The 21741-nt window shown below is 40.7% G+C and overlaps 1 protein-coding gene across 1 annotated transcript; it reads right to left on the bottom strand.

The window, feature by feature from the left end:
* Positions 1–1121: 1121 nt before the first annotated feature.
* LOC134801641 (pickpocket protein 28-like) lies at positions 1122–21004 on the bottom strand. The gene is made up of 13 exons (XM_063774260.1): positions 20839–21004; positions 18601–18730; positions 17831–17982; positions 13216–13333; positions 11681–11844; positions 11139–11274; positions 10698–10793; positions 10207–10346; positions 8979–9109; positions 8323–8385; positions 6909–7107; positions 1828–1995; positions 1122–1236 (listed from the first exon to the last, which is right to left on the bottom strand). Exons 1-13 carry the CDS (start codon positions 20928–20930, stop codon positions 1122–1124), a joined length of 1704 nt encoding a protein of 567 aa, XP_063630330.1. The 5' UTR covers positions 20931–21004.
* Between the last annotated feature and the right edge of the window lie 737 nt (positions 21005–21741).

Here is a 21741-nt window from a genome sequence, read left to right as displayed (position 1 = left end):
CAATATTAATGTTGCAATAGAGTTTCCTACTAGTCAAATCAGTAACTTTTTCGAACTGCCCAAACGATTGGCCACTATGGAATTTATATGGCAACAGAACAATGACGTCACGGTCAAGTCACCTACTTTTTAGTTCTATCCGATTTATTAAATAAATAGATAGTGACCAAAAAATAACTACTGTCTACGTTTTCAAAACGAATCCTCAGCCAGCAAGTAGCTACTTCCGACTCTTCCGAGCCTCGACAAAAACAAAACGATTAATAAAAACAAAATATTATATTTATTAATGAATTTATTTCGGAAAACTTTTTGGGTCTTATTTTGTTAGTACAACCTTTGAGCAACACCGGAAAGGGAGACGGCATTCGTACTATTTCCCCTCTGCCTGCCTCTGCCAAAGCATAGGTACCTACATCTGTATCTAGAGTCGGACCAAGAATAGTCTGCAACGGATTTGATAGCCCACGCAGTGCAAGTGTCATTTATACGTCATAATTTCATAGAAGTTTGACGTTTAAAATAACACGTGCACTGCGTGGGCTATCAAATCCGCTGCAGACTTTTCATGGACTGACTCTACCTATGGCTGTGCGTGTTGTGACTCATCAGAACACAAAAAGAGATCGAGGTTTGCAAGATTTGTCTTTGACGTGTCTCATTTTCTATGTATTTGTCGTCATTACAGATTGGATTTTGTATGTAATGTAGTGAGTGAAGTGCTACTGTGTGCACGTTTCGCCCTGCAAAAAATGGCAGAATGATTTGTACGGTAAGATATCGCTTGGGCTCCTCCCTTCCGACATGTTGGAAGCCGGTTTTGCTTGAAGGTAACAACTTTTAAAACTTAAAAAAAAGGTTTAAAGTGACGTTCCTATAGCAACTGCAGTTGCATAACTGTTAGATAAAGATAATTTATTTGTCAAACATGAGTAAAGTAAATATAGAGATGTTACTGTACAAAGTTGTCCTTCATGCTTTGCCTTTCGGCGTACAAAATATTGTATACCTATCTATAATATAACAGTCTAACCTGTGCTGTTGTTACGGCGCTATATACTACCTTTTACCAAAATAAATGCACAGTGACAATATAATGCAGGTGCAATGCAATTTCACATTTAGTGTTTAATATCGCGCGTCCCGTCATAAGGCTGAAGTTCGTTGGCCTGGGGCACTGTGTTGGCATTCTTCCCTTTATCTTCATCGGTTTGTCGACTGACCTTGCAGAATAATCTGAAACAAACAATCGAACTAATTTAACGTAATTTTACGGTTTCACTCACGTATTTTAGTCACTCGCGCGACGTGTTTTGGTAATTTATGTTTTATCTTTCTTACACATATATGTATAAGTCCAAATGACAGAGTAAAACAAATGTTTATGAATAGGTCTCTAATATCAAGCACTGACAGCGGTGAGCACCGATTCACGTTGCCTGCGCGCCGCGTACTGTCGCACAGCGCACAGCGCATTGGGCGCACGATCAGAGGATTGGTGCTGGTCTTGCGCTATCGTTGTAAATTCGATTAAATTCGAAACAATTAATAGTACATTACTACAAAGGTAGGGAAATGTCAATAGCGGCCGAAGTATGTATATAGATGCTTTTCTTGGGGGTCATGACCTCCCCTGGGCCGTGGGCCCCTGACTATAAGCTGGATACGCCGTTGCCAATACCTACTTTAAACCTAATATTTGGCCACGAAGTCCGTCCTCCAAATCTCACCTTAGAGAGCAGAAGTAGATGAGCTCAAGCTGAGGAAGGAGAATCCAAGGAACATCCCCCCTAACCCCCCACATTCGGCCAGGAACTCAAGTCTCACCTGAGAGTGCAGAAGTAGATGAGCTCAACCAGGCTGAGGAAGGAGAATCCAAGGAACACCCCCCCTAACCCCCCACATTCGGCCAGGAAGTCCGTCGCGCCGAACAGCTCTTTGCGTTGCATCGTCACGAACTGAGCGTCCTTGAAGTACATCTCGATTCTGGTCAGCCTGCAATCATTAATCGTTACCTAACTTAAAAGGTGAACCTTTGGGGGCCTGATTTTAAGAAGATACCTACCTATAAATTTAATTTAATAAAGTTACAGGTTACAATTATACAAGTCTAAATGGATAGAATGAATGTGAGAGTTAAGGTACGGAAGAAAAAGACGTGCTGCGCCGACTTCAATTGATGGGAAAAGGTAGGTAGGTAGGTGGTGTGGTGATTAGATTAGATTAGATTTATTTATTTCACAACATATGATTACAGTACAAATTACATTAATGTCAATTTATAAGAATCTATATTGTGATCGTCAGAAATAAATTTAAATAATAGCAAGATAATCCAAATTAATTAATTTCATTAATAATACATAATATGAAAAATTTCACCTGAGAAGGATCGTCAAATAATAACAATAATAAACAAAGACAATGTCAAGAATAGGTATGCGAATATAAATTACACAGTTATGTCAAAAAATTCACTTATTGAATATAATGGGTTGTCCAGTAAAAAGTTTCTCAATCGACGCTTGAATGTTGTATCGGATGTTTCCGTCCTTATTTCTGCAGGTAATCGCTCATAATAAGTCGGACCGATAACACGCGGGTTTTTTGCTGCAAGCGCCATGCGACGTGGAACTGTTCGTAATCGACCTGTAGTTCTAATGTTTATACCAGATACCTCAACGCGTTTAAACAAAGATAAGTTATTTCTCACGTACATAATGATTTCGAATAAATATAATGAGTAGTGCGTCATTATTTTATGCGTTACAAAAAGGTCTCTGCATGAATGTCTACGCTTCACACCCGCTAGCGTTCGTATTGCCTGTTTTTGCATAATAAACACTCGATTGGCATCCGTAGAGTTCCCCCAAATGAGTACACCATATGTTATAAGTGAGTGGAAGTGAGCATAGTAGACCGATTTTAATGAAACGTACGAAATAAGGGGTTTCAACTTCCGTAACGCAAAGACCGCACTACTCAATCTATTGCATAGCTGGTCAACATGGCACTTCCAGTTAAGATTCGAATCCAACATAAAGCCAAGGAACTTCGTTTCATAGCACATTGGCATAGGGCAGTCTACTACACATGGGGTCGTGTTAGTCATCCGTCCTGAGAATAACATTACGTTAGACTTGCTGACGTTAAGAAGTAACCCATTTGCAGCAAACCACCGCTCCAACTGTCTACATGCCTCGTTGATGTTCTCACCAAGTTGCTCGTACGTTTGCGCGCTGATTATGACCGTAGTGTCATCTGCAAATAGTACTGACAGCCCGGTGGTGATGGCAGATGGGAGGTCATTGACGTAGGCTAGAAACAGGGTGTTTCCAAGGGCTGATCCCTGGGGAATGCCTAGTTTGATAAGGCCAATGTCAGACTGGAATCGCTTGCCATTTGAGGACAGTTTAACCTGTTGTCTTCGGTCCGACAAAAATGAAGCGATTAAGCGATGCGCCTCACCCGTCACGCCATAACACTTCAGCTTATCCAGGAGCATTGTGTGACTTATTACGTCAAATGCTTTAGACAAGTCACACATAATACCGGCCATTTTGTGTCGTTTGTCTAAACCTGTTATAATTGTATCGACAATTTTGTGAGCTGCAGCGGTAGTTGACATGTTTCGTCTGTAAGCGTATTGGTTTGGAGTAAGCAGATCGTTACATTCCAGGTATGTCATCAGTGCTGATGACAAAATGGACTCCACAATTTTCGAAATGGTCGGTACTATGGTGATCGGCCTGTAGTTATTAACGTCTGTTTTTTCTCCCTTCCCTTTGTATACTGGGCATACCCTTGTACTCTTTAACACGTCAGGGTAGACGCCAGTTTGAAACATCGTGTTGATCAACACAACCAAGATGTCAGAAACGACCGGCCAGATACATATGATTATATTTAATGATATATCATATGTATCTACGGTGTCGCGTGTCTTTAACATTGATTGTATTGTCTTGTGTAAGAGTTCGGGTGTGACAATAGGGAGACGAAATGAGGGTATGTCTGTGCCACTAAGGTGTTGGTGTAGGTACTGTGCAGATAAGGACTCATCACTTTGAACCACAGACTTGGACGCTATTTGTAAAAAATGTGAATTAAAGGTATTGGGAACCTCACTGTCCGAGATTTTTTCGTTTGAAATTGGGTCATTTAAGGTAAACACTTGAGTTTTATTAGTTTTAGTACCTATTTCATCATTGATGACTTTCCAAATTTCTTTAGAAGGGTTTTTGCATTCTTTTAGCCTATTTTCGATGTGAGATTGCCGAGCACGAAGTGTAGCAGACTTAATGAGCTGCGCATAATGTGTAATACATTCTGAGATTAATGCATTATCCGGGTATTGTCGGCGTATTTCCAGGAAGTCGTTGTATTTACAAATGTATTCGGACAGCTCGTCATTCATCCAAGGAACCTTACGCCCATTAACATTTCTTTTTAAATTCTTAAATGGAAACCGCAAATTAATATAATATGTAAGTATATTGAAAAGTTTATTGAATTTGTAATTAATGTCAAAATAATCAGAATTTATAAAACTAAAATCATAATTTGAAATGTCATAATAAAATAATCGAAATGATTCTTGGTCAAACAACCGTCGCTCAACCGTACGGTGTTTTTCATTTTTATTGTCACGGCGCATCTGTTCTATAGCGAGTTCATACCTTTGAGCGTTGTGATCGCTGATAAACGTGTCCACTGGTGACACACTTAGACAGTCTCGGACGCGGTTCGCTATGCCACAGTCAATGGAGGTCACAGTGTCTGTAGTGACGCGAGTTGGAAAAGTTACTGTGTTTATGCAATCATAAGTGCCAAGCAAGTCATTTACTCGCTGTTGCATAGTATTTTCGGTATGATAATTTACATTGTGGTCGCCAATTATAAGAAACTTTTTACCTTCGTCAGTTAACTTATCTAATAATAAATCCAATTTTTCCAAATAAATGTCAAACTCTCCATTCCCTGTCCTATACAGTGCAACAATAACTAGATTAGTACATAATATTTCTATTGCCGTTATTTCAATGTGATAAGGTACGCATAGGCCATGCAGGTCGTTGCGCTGTTTGTAAGGCACACTTTCGCGTAAAAATATTGCTACCCCACCATGAGAATTAGCTCGCGCACGGCAGTATGCGTTCGCGAGGGCATACCCACATAACCTAATACGTTCCAAGTCACTTTTTAGGCACCAAATTTCGCTTAAACATAGTACATCAGGGTTTTCCGTGTTACATAGTAATTCTAAAAGTGATGTTTTATTGCAAATTGCTCGAACATTTTGGTGTATAATAACAAAGTTCGTAATTATTTTGTTAGTGTCGGGCCGCGTTGTACTGTGTAGTTTTTTTGCTGCTGCTTCTGTACAATATTAAACAAACGCACTGATACGCCATCAGGCCAGTTTTCACTATTACGAGCAGCTCGCTGCTTATCAGCTGGAACTTCGAGACGAAATGAGGAGTACTTGCCTCTGGTCACCAGCAGTTTCTCGCACACTGGGGCCGGGATGCCTAGCTGCGTTTTCGCATGGTTGACCACATCCTCCACGGTCGTGTCTTCGCTGAGATTGAATACGTGTAGACTCACGACTCGCGGTGCCGCTGCACGTAGCCCAGGGGTACTTTGCTTCTGTTGCACGGAGTCGGTGGATTTGAGTGCTGGTGCTGATGCAGAAGTCAGTGGTAAAGGGATTAGAGCAGTGCCGTTTGTAGCAGGAACCTTGTCTTCAGTTGCTCGTGGGTGCTGCTTGCCCTGGCCTGAGTTTGCTCGACGGCGTGAGCGGGCGCTGCGCCTCTCAAGGACAGGGGCAGTTTCCACTGACTCAGGATTGCCAACAGAGTGCGATGGCTCAGGAGTGGCACCTGCCGGTTCTGTGGTTTCTAACACAGGGCTCTTAGGCCCAGCTGTGTGTGCTACTTTACCATCAGATGACGGGTCCGTTAGAGGATCAGCAACTGGCGTTGATGTTGATGGCTTGGAGTTGGTGACATCTAACAGGGGCTCGTTATCAATAAAAATGAAGCCTTGAGGACCTGACTCGTTTAGTAGCTCACTTGTGCAGTTCTGTGAATTGTGCTCATTATAAGGAGTGGAGAAATTTATTTTCCTGAGAATCACCTGGAGACATGAGTTCTGGTAAGCTATTTGTTTTTCTTGATTCTTTATAATGTCATAGCAGGAATCAATTTTTCCTTTCATGTCTGTGAAATCATTTTTTAAATTTGAAACAAGATCCACCAACCTTGTAACGGCCGCTGCAGTTGTCACTGTTTTTCTCAACGATGGTGCCATTCTATCTCAAGTTTTAATATTAACCACTAAATAATTTGTAATATTTATTATTCCACTTAATATAATTGCAGAAAGTAGTATAAATTCAATTTAAAAATAATTAAATACGGAAGAGCTTTTGAAATCACTGTCAACCGCATGACAGCGCCCTCTGTAACACGGTGCCTTCCTCCATTGATTCGAAACCTAAGTATCTGATTAGATCAGTGGTGGAAAAAGTACGGCCCGCGGGCCATCTGCGGCCCGCGAATGGATTTTATCCGGCCCGCCGCCGGTCCTATGAAATAATTAGTATATGGCAATTGGCATTGGCCCACGATTATCGCAAATCAAAATAAGTTTTGGCTACAATTCTGGCCCTCCACTTAAATTTCCTAATCTTTCTGGCCCCCCATGAAGAAATTTTGCCCACCACTGGATTAGATGATAAACTTGCTTCTAAAAATGCAGTGTGTGTGTGTGTGTGTGTGTGTGTGTGTGTGTGTGTGTGTATGTTTCTGGGACGGTGTGTGTGTGTGTGTGTGTGTGTGTGTGTGTGTGTGTGTGTGTAATGTGTGTGTGGATCTGGGTGGGTCTCACACAGAGTTACAACTCACCCGTCTATAAGAGATTTATACGGTTCAGTCAAGCCATTAAGCTCGTTTCGGAACTTGTGCCGGGCCTCATCAAAAGCGGCGAAGTCGAAGTTGGTCCTGACGGGTTCTGCTTCATACTGTACGCTGTGGCACAACTGCAAGCATTTGCAACGGTCTGTGCTGTTGGTACCAAACTCGCCTTCGCTCGTCACATAATGGCCTGTAACATAAATAGATACATACATTTATCTTATTTAAGAGAGAATACTCTTCATTGCACACCTAAATAAAGTATACAATTTCAGAAAAAGCTATTATAATCAATAGGTACACCTTATAAAATAAAGTCTGTCTGTCTATATGTTAGCGATAAACTCACGTTACTGAACGGATTTCATACGGTTTTTACCTATCAATAGAATGATTCTTGAGGAAGGTTTCGGTGTATTAATTTGTTAAGGTTTTGTGTAACTCGTGTAAAGCCGGGCGGGTCGCTAGTAAAAGCTATAGATAAAATATAGAAGCAGACATTAGGCCGTCGCCGTCAGCCGGCAATATATTTTATTTCTTTGAATTTCAAAAAAAAAAATACAATACTCTCCTAAACAACTGTACAGGTCCAGACCGCGCGAGGCTTTTGGCGGTCGGAGCCCGGGAAGCCGGTTACTGGCTACATGCCCATCCTTCGCCCAATACTGGTACTTTCTTGGATCCGGCCTCCCTTAGACTGGCGACTGGTTTGCGACTCGGGGTTTCGGTGTGTACGCCACACATATGCTCTTGTGGCACGGACGTGGACCGACTGGGACACCACGGATTATCTTGTCAAAAAAGTGCAGGCCGTTTTTCGAGACATGCGTCGCTTAATGACATAGTCCGTCGGTCTCTTGCCACCATCAATGTGCCTGCTCTTCTTGAGCCGACTGGCATTATTAGAGATGATGGCAAGAGGCCCGATGGAGTGTCCTTAGTTCCTTGGAGCTTGGGACGGATGTTGGTGTGGGATGCTACCTGCGTAGACACACTGGCACCGTCCCACCTCCAACGGACTACTGTAAAAGCGGGCGGAGCGGCGGAAAGCGCCGAAATTCTAAAACGTAACAAATATAAGAGCCTCGGTAGAGAGTACCATTTTGTACCATTTGGTGTTGAAACTCTAGGTCCATGGGGTCCCAGCGCGCATAAGTTGTTCGCAGAAATCGCGAAGCGTCTGGTTGACGTAACTGGTGACCGAAGAGCTGGCGGCTACCTCGCACAACGTATCAGCATTGCGATACAGCGAGGAAATGCCGCCAGCATCCTTGGTACAATGCCTCAAGGGCCTATTTTAGATTTAAGCTAGTTATTAGTTTCGTTTAGTAGTACCACTGTATATATATTGTATGTAAATAAATGTCAAATGAAAAAAAAAAAACGTAAGACTAATGGGACTCACCTAGCACTTCTTGGACACACTTTTTATTCTTTTCGGTTGTGCATAAAGGCGTTTTGTTATCGTCTGAAAATAAATTACTTATGAAAAATGTAAGTACTTACCAAGTTGAGATAACAACACATTTAGCACTAGGTAGGTCTTACGTTTTGAAACCAAAATAGAATAAAATGTTAAATGAATCCTCTCGATCGAATCTAAGTTTTGTTACTTATCTGCCTCTCTATCTCTATGATAGTGCTTTGATCAAGTCAAATTAAGTGTATCTTCACAGAGGTAGAGTCAACAATTTGTTGAATGACTGTTTGCAACGAATTTTTACTACACTGTCATTAGAGTCTGTGCGGAATGAGAATACTTATAGGCGGAATGAGAATACCTATTCCTTGAGTACCTGCTCAATGAAACTATTGGTTCCCTTATATTCCACGACTCTTCTTCTATTTGCGCATGAACTTTCATGGTTTGCGGCTAGCTATTCGTTTTTTTATGGGCTTTAATTATACTCAAACACACCAAACTTGTCAGTAGAAAAGGCGCGAAATTAAATTCTCTATAGGAAAACAATCCTTCGCGCCAATTATTTTGCCGCTTTTTTCTACTGACAAAGTGGCTGTGCTAGAGTATAAATCAGCCACTATGAATGAATGATGACTCACGTGGCATGTAGAACCAGGCGCAGCCGCAGCTGTCGATGGTGTGGTTGGTGAGACACTCCAGCCTGCAGTTGCTCGGTGTGTACACATTGAAGTACTTCAGGGCCCTTTCGGAAGGGAAATAACACTGGCGCCTGTAAAATTAAAATACATTTGCGTCATGTAAGGCCAGTACGGGTAGCCCCCGCCGCGTCGTCTGTTTGTGTGTATGTATGTTCGCTATAAACTTAATACTGAACGGATTTCATGCGATTTTCACCCATCAATAGAGTGATTCTGGAGGAATGTTTACGTATATGTCGGAGCGTGACTCCAGATGGACGTATTGCAGCGTTATAGTTCATAGTTTTAGACGCCTGTATAAAGTCGATTAGCAATGTTTGGCTACGTATTACTTGGTTGTAACGAAATTCATAAAGTTGCGTAAAGAGTACTCGTAACGCCCTCTATTGGCGTATTGTTGAACTAAGATGACAGGTAGAAGGCTTTGGAACGTCAAGTAGTGTAACTTGGGTGAAGTTAGGTACGAGTTGGCAGTTTTGTCGTTATGTTGGTAGACCGGTCGAGCAGGTTTGCCTACTTGACTTAAAGGCGGGAGCGGGGAGGCTCCTCAAGCAGGGTTATCGGACCGCGCTAGAGATCGGACGTGCCAACCTCGTGCCTAATTCGCCACGTTCCTGAAGGCTTATACCTGAAGGATTATTCTGAAAGCTTATAGAATCCAACGTTCTTTAACCATTTAGCTAAGTGTTTTATTCCAAGTGTTATTTTGATTTCTTACGTCTGATTAGAAGCTTACCTTTGTAAAATAAAGAGAAGAAGTGTTGTTTTGAAAAGATGTGTCCCGCCGAGTTTGTTGCCGGTCCCATATTGGGATACCCTTCTCCAATTGAGAAGAAATTAAATCTTCTCGGGTCAGAGGTGTACGGTTGGAGCCGGCCTAGCTTGATTTGAATAAAGACTTGAACGATTTTATGCGCTCCTTTTATTTGAGTTTAATCCAAATACATTCCTATAGTGATTAGTAGGCACTAGTATGGTTAACAAGTCCGAAAGTTTATTTCATGCACTGGTAGCATACTGAGTTGGCTGTGAAGTAATACATTGAGATACTACGCCCACCCGCCATCCTGTGTACAACACCCATGTAACTCCGTCATATATATGTAATTTGTTAAGGTTTTGTGTAACCCGTGCGAAGCCGGGGCGGGTCGCTAGTTGATTGACTCACAGTTCAGTCGAATAGTCGGCCAGTGAGTCGGAGGTTGTCACGACGTTGACTTTGACAGCTAAAGTGACGCGCTCGTGCGCCTGCGCGGCGTAGAAGTTGAGGGTTGACTGCGGCAGGTCTGCCGGGTGGTGGAGAAACACCTGTAGGGATACAAAAATTTATGTACCTAAAGAATGACTCACGCTAGACCGGGTCGTGCCCGGATCGAGGCGTCCGACATGTCATTTTCTATGACGTCTGATCGGTGATCACGTGGTGCTTTTGCTCCATAGAAAACGAAGCTCCGGCCACGGCCTGGTCTACCGTGAGTCATCCTTAAAACTGGTACAGTCGACGTCAAAGATATGTTTACATTTTTCGCCTTATTACAAGGAGTAAGGTGCAAAAGTGTAAACATATCTTTGACGTCGATACTAATAAAACGTTTTTACGTTCGCTGACGTATAAAATATGACTTTATACAACACAAGTAACTCTAAGATCAGTTTTACCTTGAAACCTTGGAAAAAGGTGCCGTCGCATAGAAAATCACGAAGCAAAGTATCTTGCAGAGTCAATCTAAAGTCAGGGGAATCCAGTTTACTTTCCTGGAATTAAAAAAAATAAATGAACACCACAGAATACGTTTAAAGATAAAGCTGAAAGGACAATCATTAGTGACAATTACAAACATGTACGAATATGTACAGACAACAAAAGCAAAGAAACAGAACATGAAGTGTACAACTTGCGATGTACAAAAATACGCAAATATATCAATAAAATTACATGAGCATATCATGATAGAAAGCCACTTTACTTCGCTAACCGAGTAACTAACTATAAAAATTAATAGAATGCTTGCATATGCCCATACATATCTAAGCCCCTATCTGACATGTATTCAAATGTAAAAACTTCGCTTTGCTAATTAAAATGTACAGAAGAATTACCTCGCCGCGCTTAGGATACGGTTGATCAAATCGCTTTTCCCCATTACTCTGTTCTGAGCTGTAATAACCACCATCTGGAGACCAGCCTTGGCTCCTGTAGAGTGATACGTTGGATAAAATGTACTTCGGTTGGACGCTGAAACAGTAAAATAAGCGATTTTGACTTACTTATATTATTCATAGTATTAGTGGTGGTAGTAGCTATAACCGTTCTAACTTTTAGGTATCTCTATCAAACGGTCTGTGAGAAAAACGCATTGTACCGATTTGCAAAACCGATAAGTGTTCCGTGAACAAAGTTTAGTACGGACTAATACTAATCCCACGGGACGAATACCAGTCGGTCGTCCCAAGAATACCCTCTTACCCAGTACCCAGCCCAGGCCCAGGTATCGCTGGGAAGACAGTGTGACGGCGGATCTGCTTCAGCTTCGCGTTGAGGCAGGAAGTTGCGCAGGATCAGGACAGGTGGCACGCTCTCGTTTCGGGGGCCAAGATTCTCTTTGGATCGCTGAGCTAGAATAGTTAGTTAGTTTACTTACTAATCAATATTAAATATTTCATCAGCCGCTAGCCCGTTGAAGGTGAAACACAGTCCTTCTGCCGTTAACACTGGGGACAGATAGTTTTGGACGTTCTGGCTCGGTGTTATTATCTTCCCTCGCCACTTGAGGTTTATGAAAATATCTTTTAATGTAGGTGCTGCCTGCAACAGAAATTAATCAATAGTGTAGAAACAAGTTTTTGGCAATATTTTCATTTTGGGTCTTTCCACAGGCAACTAGGTAGGTAATACTCATCGAGACAATTCTAACATCCCCAAACACAATTAGGTTGCGTTGTTTTATCACAGAGTTTCTACGGCCACCTCCTGTCTCCATCATCAGATCACGTCGATGGTACCATAATATTGCATTGTCTTATTGTTATTATTAAACGCAGTTAAGTCCCGATTTAAGTAGTTAAATAATGTGTGATAATAATGAGGCAAATAGCAATGTGCAAGTTGCAGAAAACTCAAAAATTCCGTAAATTTCTGGAAATTTTCATGAGAAAAATCTCATGTAAGTTTTCACTTGAAAAGTTCCCGTTCAGATTAGACATTATTTACTCAATGTTCTTAACGGCGCCACGGTGGACATTCTGGGCCACCAATGCCACCATGGCCTCTCATGTGTTCGAAGCGCCGGAAGGGTCCCCCGCCATGCCAGTATAAATGATGTCATCCGTCGGGCTCTTGTTAGTGCCAAAGTACCTGCAGTCCTCGAGCCCAGCGGTCTGGCCAGGGATGCCGGCAAGAGGCCCGTCGGATTGACACTGGTGCCTTGGAGCATGGGTCGGCCGCTAGTTTGGGACGCTACTTGCGTTGATACCCTGGCACCGACCCATGTTCGAGCACCAAAGATTCTGCTGGTGCTGCGGCTTCCTCAGCCGAAAGCCTCAAGCGCCGCAAATATGCCGATCTGGGAAGCAGCTACATATTTGCGGCGTTTGGTGTCGAAACTTTGGGGCCATGGGGGCCAAGTGCGCGTCGACTCTACAAAGACTTGTCGGCGCGCCTAATAGAGGCTTCTGGTGATCACTATTTGGCTGGCCACTATTTCGCCCAGCGCATTAGTATAGCCATACAGCGGGGAAATACGGCCAGCCTTCTGGTCACCTTGCCCGTTGACGGCGATCTAGGCCAAAATTTTTATTTGTAGATTTTTAAGTTTTATTGTTTGTTTATTTCTTTCTTTGTTTTTATGAATAAAACCGTTATAACTTTTATTATACATAAGGTAAGTTGGGTGATAATGCAATATTATGGTACCATCGAGCTGATCTTAACGGTTGACGACTGCTTCATTTTTAATTTACTTCACTCATTGGCGTCTATTTCAACTGTCACAGAAATCGAAGCTAACTTTAAGAAGGTTTGGCAATAAACGTGCAAAAAAAAATACCGAGAACATTTCATGGGAGCTGTGCATTATTTGAAAATTCTGTTTGGCACATTTCTAATCAAAAATCAATATTTAGATCATAAATTAACATTTTTAACGGTCAAAGACTCAAAACACAAAGCTTCAGGTACCTGTAAAATATCTGCAATGAAATTCTCGTCAACGTCAGGAACTAAAGTATTTAGAAGTGATTTGCAAATCAGATCGACGTTGCCTAGCTGCCTCATGAAAGGTGTTTGTTCCGTAAAACTGGAAAAAAGGGAATGATATTATGGCCTTGGTATTGTACCATCACGGTCCGCGATTGTTGCGCCATGGGTCCTAGCTAAATTGGTTGTTCAATACTTACGCTATAGAATTTCCAATTTAGCAAGAACCATAAATGGCATAACAATCTCGAATCCTGTGTTGTTGAGAAAGGAGGCTGGCTCCACTGGACTCGGCAAGAAAGAGTTGGGGCCCGTTTCTCAAAAGCTGCGGATGTCACTTTTTGACAGCTTTTGTTAGAAAGGGACGACTTCCACTTGTATTACAATTTAAGTTACAAGCTTTTGAGAAACGGGCCTCTGGAAGTAGCCGCTCGGAATCGCGACAGATGGAGAATTCTTCTGTGAGCCCTATGTCGCTAATGAGGTATAACTAGCAATGTACAAATTGCAGAACATTCCCAAAAAGTGGAAACGTTCTCGAGAATGTTCTCAGAACATTCTGCAACATGGAAATTTATTGTTCCGCCATCTTGGATTTTTTCCAAAAAAAATTTTTTTTTTACATAGGAATCTAGAGGCCTCGATCTCCCGCCATGCCAAATCTCAGCGCGCTCGGACCAAGTAGAAAAAAAAAAAAAGTCGGCCATATTGTTCTTTTTTTTAATGCAGTTTGTTTTGTCTCGGGGCCCTCTATGACATTTGGTCGAGCACCCCCCACCTATCACGCACCGTTTAAAAGTTGCCATACAAAATAGAAGTGGCCAGTTTTCCCGCAATTGTAGCATATTTCCAAAAAAAATTTTTTCACAGGTATCTAGGGGACCCCGAGATTCTGTGACCAAAATTTCAGCCCGCTAGGACAAACTTGAAAAAATTTTAAAAAAAAGTCGGTTATATTGAAAAAAACATGGCCGCGTCAAAAACTGCCAGGGTCCCTCTATGACATTTGGTCGAGCACCCCCCACCTAGGTCTGACCGTTTGGCCGTGCCGTCATACATTTTTCTGACCGGAAGCGGTAGACCAAAAGTCGGAATTTTCTGGGAGTAAGGATACTACACGTAAACTATCTTGAATATTCATGGTATAAACTACGATAAATAAATAAATTCTCGTTCTCGATAACATTCTCAGAAGTTACCGAGAAATTCTCATGTGGAAAGTTTCGCAACTTTGGAAAGTTCTCGTGCGTGCATTGCTAGGTATAACAGGGCATCATCATCATTATACAGGGTGGAAAGGCACGACGATCCTTTCCGGAAATGGGAGATAGTTTAGCCTAAGCTCTATATTTTCTCCATAGAAACTATGTTAATATGGGCAACCGTTTCTAAATTATGACCTTTTAAACATCCACGCAAAAAACTACTTTGTTCTAACCCTAACAGGTGACAGGGTCAATGAACTTACTTGTAAACAATCAGTATTCGACAGGAAATTATGCTAATTTGTTGCCATCTAACCATTTTTAGGTCTGCTTACAGCACGGTAAGAATCATTGCAGGATTTTCGCTTTCTTAGTGGTTCCACTTGTTCAATACTTGAATGAAATAGTTATGTTATTCCTTAATATTAATAATACTAACCACAACATTGTTTACAACGACAGTTCAAATGGTGACATTGACAACCACTCAAAAGTACGCAATCGTCTTATAAATATCTCTGGTTTCCTTGACTGATAAAAAGGTTTTAGTTTCTTAACACGTTTCACAAAATTATTTTCGAATAATTGGAAACTATTTAAAATAATAAAAAATTACATGTAGGTTGTGTTAGTTGCACCAAATGAACTTGCAAAAATGAAATACTAAGAATAAATCAAGAATAAATACTTCTTCAATACCAAACTAACAAACCTTCTTGCGTGGTAGGAAATAGACAAGACGTCTGATGTTTGAAATTAAATTTTCATTGAACTATACTTATTGAATGTCATATTCTTCAAATAAAAATGTTAGATGCTCGTGGCCAGCGAAATGCTATACATGGAAGTATTCTGTCCGCTCAATTATGAACCAACGCAAACTACCCCGCGATAGGCGGTACTTACAAACTGCTCGATTGGCAATCTCAGTACCACCGAGATGACAGTGAGTGACAAATGGCTAAATTGATTTATAAAAACAACGTTTTTTTGTAATTAAAAATATATTCATGTGTCGTGAAGTGGTGCAGAAGTTATTTTAGTTCATACCAAGGACAGTGGAATCACTTTTCACTTGTAGTAAACAGATAACTTCAGTAGAATTTGGAAAGAACATGACGATTTGTTTTCAATACTACCGTGCTAAGCTAAAACGTAACAACTGCATTCGACTTTCATAACACCATACGACTTTTTAAATTGCGAGGATAATAGGGATGGTGTTATGCTAAATGAAGTAGACTATTTTATTAACTTGTGTTTGGTTTAGGTATTTTCTATATAATTATAAATGTAGTAATAAATTCCTTCTTACAGATTTGTATTTTCCTTTTTTATTTCATGAGATGGAGCTATAAAAAAACTACCTAGTTATTTCAAATTAATAATCAAATTTGGTATTGTCATTTTACATTACTTTCCATTCAGATTCCCACAAGATGCTATTCGCAGAGAACTATGGAAAAAAGCTGTCCAATTAGAGAGACATGAAATTGAGTGGATGCCTGGCAAGATATCTAGAATATGTTCTATTCATGAGATATAGCCCGTGAGATAATCATACCCGGTCTCCTATATGTAGATACATTTTTCCTATCATGCTTTCACTGAATTAATTTAACAAATACACACATTATCTGAAAATGTTGATCATTTGAATCCACCCTCTACTGTCACATATATATAGGTTCTCTCTCAAGCCATTTCCGTCAGTAGAAAAGAGCGGCAAACATATTAACTCACATTATAGACGGGTCTAACGCGAATTATATTCAATTACCTTGATTTACCGACGTAAATCATATGTAATATGTGTTCAAAACGCGAAAGTTTAAAATATTATAAGAGCGGCAAATTTAGAAAATGTAAGCGCGCGAACGGCTGTGGTCCTATACAAAATTTTAATTTTGCACCTTTTTCTACTGACAAACTTGCCTGACCGGCTATATACATATAAAATATTCTGAACTGAAAGTGGGGATTTATTGTGACTCCGCCTGTTCAAATATTTTTGACCCGATTCGTGTACCCATGTAAATTTAGCAGATCAGAGTCCGATTTCTAAGATCAAGTTCGCCATACATTTACTATGGCGTACTTGATCTTAGAAAAACGGACAGACTATACCTGAACGTGACTTCGCACTGCCATGCAGATTGATAATAAAATATACAAAATACTTATTATAGCGGAATACATTTATACAACAATGATATATTTACTTATGTTGAGTTAGTCTGTCATGTCATAACAACATTTTAACTAGTTATCTTTTAATCTGCATTAAATTATTATACGTGAATTATTTGACTGGTTCTTCACTGTATGGCATAAACCTATCCCTGTCCAAGTCATATTCTAATCAAATATGAACCGCAAACTCTCAGCGGCCAGTACGTACAGCAAGAAGGTTATTAGCGGATTAATGTCGCTGATTGGTAGTTATTGACATTATATGCATTTCATCTACACTTAGCTATGTACCATTAGTGTAATAAAGATGACTCTTATTTTGTTTACCAGCTTTGATTACAGGCTCTGTAAACGCGTCGTCTTATTTGAATGTAGGCGTAATTGTGTATGTGTGCTAATTTGGCCCGAGAATTTGAACGGTAATGTTCCTAAAGGCGGTATCCATGGTTATATATGATCGCAGCTCGTGGCTATTTAAATTTGTGGGGCTGTGTAAAAGATATGGTGTACCAAACCAAACGGAATGTGAAACTGCGGACGAAATGAGACAAAGGCTAATTGGTGCTTTCTGCGGAGGATAAATGACGAAGAGCATACACTATATCGCATGTGCATCGACATACTCGGGTACGGGCTGCGGCGGCGTTGTAATTAGGGTTTGCAATCCGGATCCGAAATGTATGAAATTATCCGGATCTGGATCCGGATCCGCGGATATTCGCATACATTTCGGATCCGTCGTGCAAACCCTAGTTGTAATACACGGAGGTACATTTGAACACCGTATGTGAAAAGAAGATAGTATTAAATATTGGAAAAAAGTAATTATCTAAGAAAGTAATAAAATTGTTTGTAATATTTTTGCATGCATTTGATTTATTTGACATTTATGCGTCATTCATACATCATTGCGATACTGTCAACGATCGGAAAAAAGTGTAAAGTCCCGAGCTTTCCCGACGGAGATCCTTAATCTAGCCGTCATGTGCACATGCTATAGGGTTATCACCACAGTTAAAAAGTAGTATTTTTGCAATTTTTATTTTTTACTCAATTAACGATTCTTACCATTACCAATAGTCTCTGTATCACTTAAACGACCTAATACTTCCGGGAAGGATCGTCGTGCCTTTCCACCCTGTATATGAATATTAGGTCCCAAAGTACTGCTTGATTCGGTAACTAAAATAGTACCTTACTTTTTCATTAGTTGTGTAATTTCGTCTTTGGTAGCGCGATGTAAATTTGAGTTCTTAGTAAAGTTTGTGACTGCAATCATGAGCTCGGTGTAGTTGTAGCGGTCCTGGTTCACTTTAGTCTGGGGGCACACGGTTACTGCCGGGAATGGGACCTGAAATGTGAAATCCTCTAAGTGTAAGGCCTGAGTGGACGCTCGAAGCGGAGCGTTCGGCGGGGCGTGCAGCGTGGCGTCGGGCTCACAAGTGATTTGAGCAGCGTGCACTAAGGCCGCTCCGATACGTTTGCATTTGTTTAACATGCACGCCGCACGCCCCGCCCCGCTGCACGCTCAACTAGAGCGTCCACTCAGGCGGCTCAGGCCTTACACTAGAGGTACCGTTCGTATTTAGACTGCACCACGACATTACTGCTGACTGTATTATCCTTAACATAGCTACTCACGCTAGACCGGGCCGTGCCCGGACCGAGGCGTCTGACATGTCATTTTCTATGACCGCTGATCGGTGATCACGTGGTGCTTTACATAGAAAACGAAGCTCCGGAATGGCCGGGTCTAACGTGAGTCATCCTTTAATCATAATCATTTAAAAATTAATGTCATGTTTTGTAGCCTAGGATTCAATACCAATACAGTTACAGTTTGTAGCAGAAGTTGCTAAGCGAGCGAGGTGTTCAAAATTACCTTAACGCGGTCTTATAAAGTCGCGTGAAGATCATTTTGAACACCTCTCCCGCTTAGCAACTATTGCTACTGACTGACTATAGGTACCTCCGTGGCGGACATGAGTTGTTCGTTGACGGTGATGATCATGGAGTTATACTGCCATTTGTACCACGCCCTGCTGCACGCCCACAGGCACAGAAACACACTGGTCACCGTTAGGATGGCCCAGAATATCCTGAAAACGGATAATAAATAAATAAATAAATAAATTAAAGCCAGAATATTACTTTGCTAATCCGCGAGAAGATAACGTGCTAATCAATCAGTGCTAACCCGTTATACTTACTTGCGTATTTTTAACATGCAATCAATGTCCCCACCCTCCCACCGCAAACGGTTTCCGTTGCCGGCGTCAGACCGTCAACATCTCCTGAGGATACCTCGTAGAGAGGACAACACGTGTCGAGTATTATTCTTTTGGTGGTGGTTTGTTATAATTATTTGCGTATTTATTTTTGCGGTGGGAGGGTGGGAACATTGATTGCATGTTAAAAATACGCAAGTAAGTATAACGGGTTAGCACTGATTGACTAGCAAGTTATCTTCTCGCGGATTAGCAAAGTAATATTTTGGCTTTAATTAATATGGATTTCCGCAAAGTAACGCCTGATTCTATTCACTAAATAAATAAATATTATAGGTCATTCTTACACAGATTGACTAAGTCCCACAGCAAGCTCAAGAAGGCTTGTGTTGTGGGTACTCAGACAACGATATATATAGTATATAAATACTTAACCCTTAAACAGGCCCGACGCATTTTTTACTTTTGATTACTGATTCGGATAGCTAATAGGGTTAAAAGAAAAGTAATTTCTTGTTTTATTTTTATTATCATTAACGCATTCACTGCCAGGGGGCGTGGCCTAGGAACAAACTTGTATGACGGTGAACGCACATGTGCGTTGGGGGCAGTGAATGTGTTAATTCAATAAAAAAAAACCCGGTGGTTTTTATATGCCCACTGCCCGTTAAAAATGGTGCTACGTGGTACATATATGGACACTGCCTTGTTAGCTATATAGAGTAGTTTTAAGGGTAAGTGATGTGCATTTCACATTTTTACTTGCGTCACAAAATACACTAACTGCCAGCACTTACTTGGCTCACGCGGATGTCGTGGCTCGTAAAACTAACCGTTGAATAAATATTTAATTTAAAAACCAAAGTAAAACATGTTACTTATGTACTATGAGGGTTCATCCATAGTCATAAATCTTGCCCTTAAATGACATGTAAACTCCTTGCAGGGCAGTGGCCGCTTAGAAACCACTTGAATGTGCCCCAAACGGGCAGAGGGTTCATACGAACCACTAACTTTTAGAGCGAATATTTTATCAGAAAACAATAACTAAGGTAAATTATGACTTACTACACATACATTATCTAATAATCTACCAGAAAAATACAACAAAAAATACTTACAGGACTTTTTTTCGGTGTAGCGTACTTTTATAGCGGGAGAAACGTACAAAAACTGCCATTTCTTGTCGATTTGAACTTGACAACTAAAATGTCAAAGAAATTTGTCTAAATAATAATAAATAATAAATAAATCCGTTTATTTAAGACAACATAGGTCCAACACATCGCATTACAATTTACATAGGATTAACAATAAAATAATAAACACTAGAAATTTTGAAATATTTGAACATTCCTGACATTTATAAAAAGAAAACAACCAAATCACATTTAAAATATAAAACTGTTTAGATAAAAATAATAAGTTACTTAAATTAGAATAAAATCATTAAAATATTGTAAAATCGTTTAGACACCTCCCATTTTTTTACGTTCGGAAATCACCCACTTTATAGACTTTGCGGCAATGACATTTTGTGGTCGTATTATATGGGGTATTTATTCTGCTCGTCAAAAAAAATCGTTTTCTGTGTGCCATAGGTACCAACCTATAGATACACAACCTGTTTAAGGGTTAAATACATAGAAAATCACCATGACTCATGAACAAATATCTGTGTCATCACACAAATAAATGCTTAGGATTCGAACCTAGGACCATCGGCTTCACAGGCAGGGTCACTACCTACTAAGCCAGGCCAATCGTCAAAAAGTTGTTTAAACATTTGGTTAGGGGCTGTCCATAAATTACGTCATCGATTTTTGACGATTTTTGACCCCCCCCCCCTATAATCATCCAAAAATCATGCTTCAAATGACCCCATTTCCTCCTACTTCATGCTACCGTCATCCGATGTCCAGACCCCCCCCCCCTAATTTGAAATGACGTAATTTATGAATAGCCCCTTAGATGCTTACTTCTCAAGTCTGCTGAGACTTCGCTCAGTCAGGTAACGCATGCCGTGCAGGGTGGACGTGCTTGTGAACTCCATCAACACCTCTCGGAGCATGCCGCGGGGCACAGGCCTGCATGCCTTGCATCCTTGGTTAGGTCCAGATCCCTTAGTCTCTTGTCTGGACAAAGTTATTTCAAATACCTATGTCATATGCGTTTGCAGTACCTTTCAACGCTCTCTGGGAACCCCAAATTGCGATTTGGATCTTTTTATTATGCTATGTGGGGTTGCCAAAGATCATGATGTAGGTGTAGGTGTCTTACATCAAAGCATATATACATATTTAATTATTGGCCCAGACCGTATATTAAAGGATGACTCACGTTAGACCGGGCCGTTCTCGGGCCGGAGCTTCCGGTTCTTACTTTTCTATGACATGACAGGTGATCACGTTATGCTTTCCATAGAAAACGATGCGCCGGAAGCTCCGGCCCGGTCTAACGTGAGTCATCCTTAAGAGTAGACACTGACAGACAACGCACAGTAATCGTTGAAAGTATTTAAAATACCGTAAAATGCAATATTAGGTACCTACACATACCTAGATAAAGTGTCATTATATGGAACTTGCTAACTATGTAAACAAAAGTCACATAAGTAAAAATTCATCATTCTTTGACAATTTCAATATGGCGGTTTGTTTACATACCTAGTTAGCAAGTTCCATAGAATAAAAATTTAAGTTTTTTTACTCTAAGTTTTAGGTTTAACTATGTTTTAATTATTTGCTCGTGTTACAGGCCACACCCGGTATAACAAATGACAGAATTATTCAATAGATATCTTACTCCATATTTAAATGATGACACTTCTAACGCGAATATAACGTACTATGCCCGCAGTCGGCGCTGCTGTGACTGGCCTA

Source organism: Cydia splendana, chromosome 22, assembly GCF_910591565.1.
Source record: "Cydia splendana chromosome 22, ilCydSple1.2, whole genome shotgun sequence".
NCBI classification, from domain to species: domain Eukaryota; kingdom Metazoa; phylum Arthropoda; class Insecta; order Lepidoptera; family Tortricidae; genus Cydia; species Cydia splendana.
Note: the sequence above shows the minus strand (reverse complement) of the source record. Positions and strands in the feature narration are given on the sequence as shown.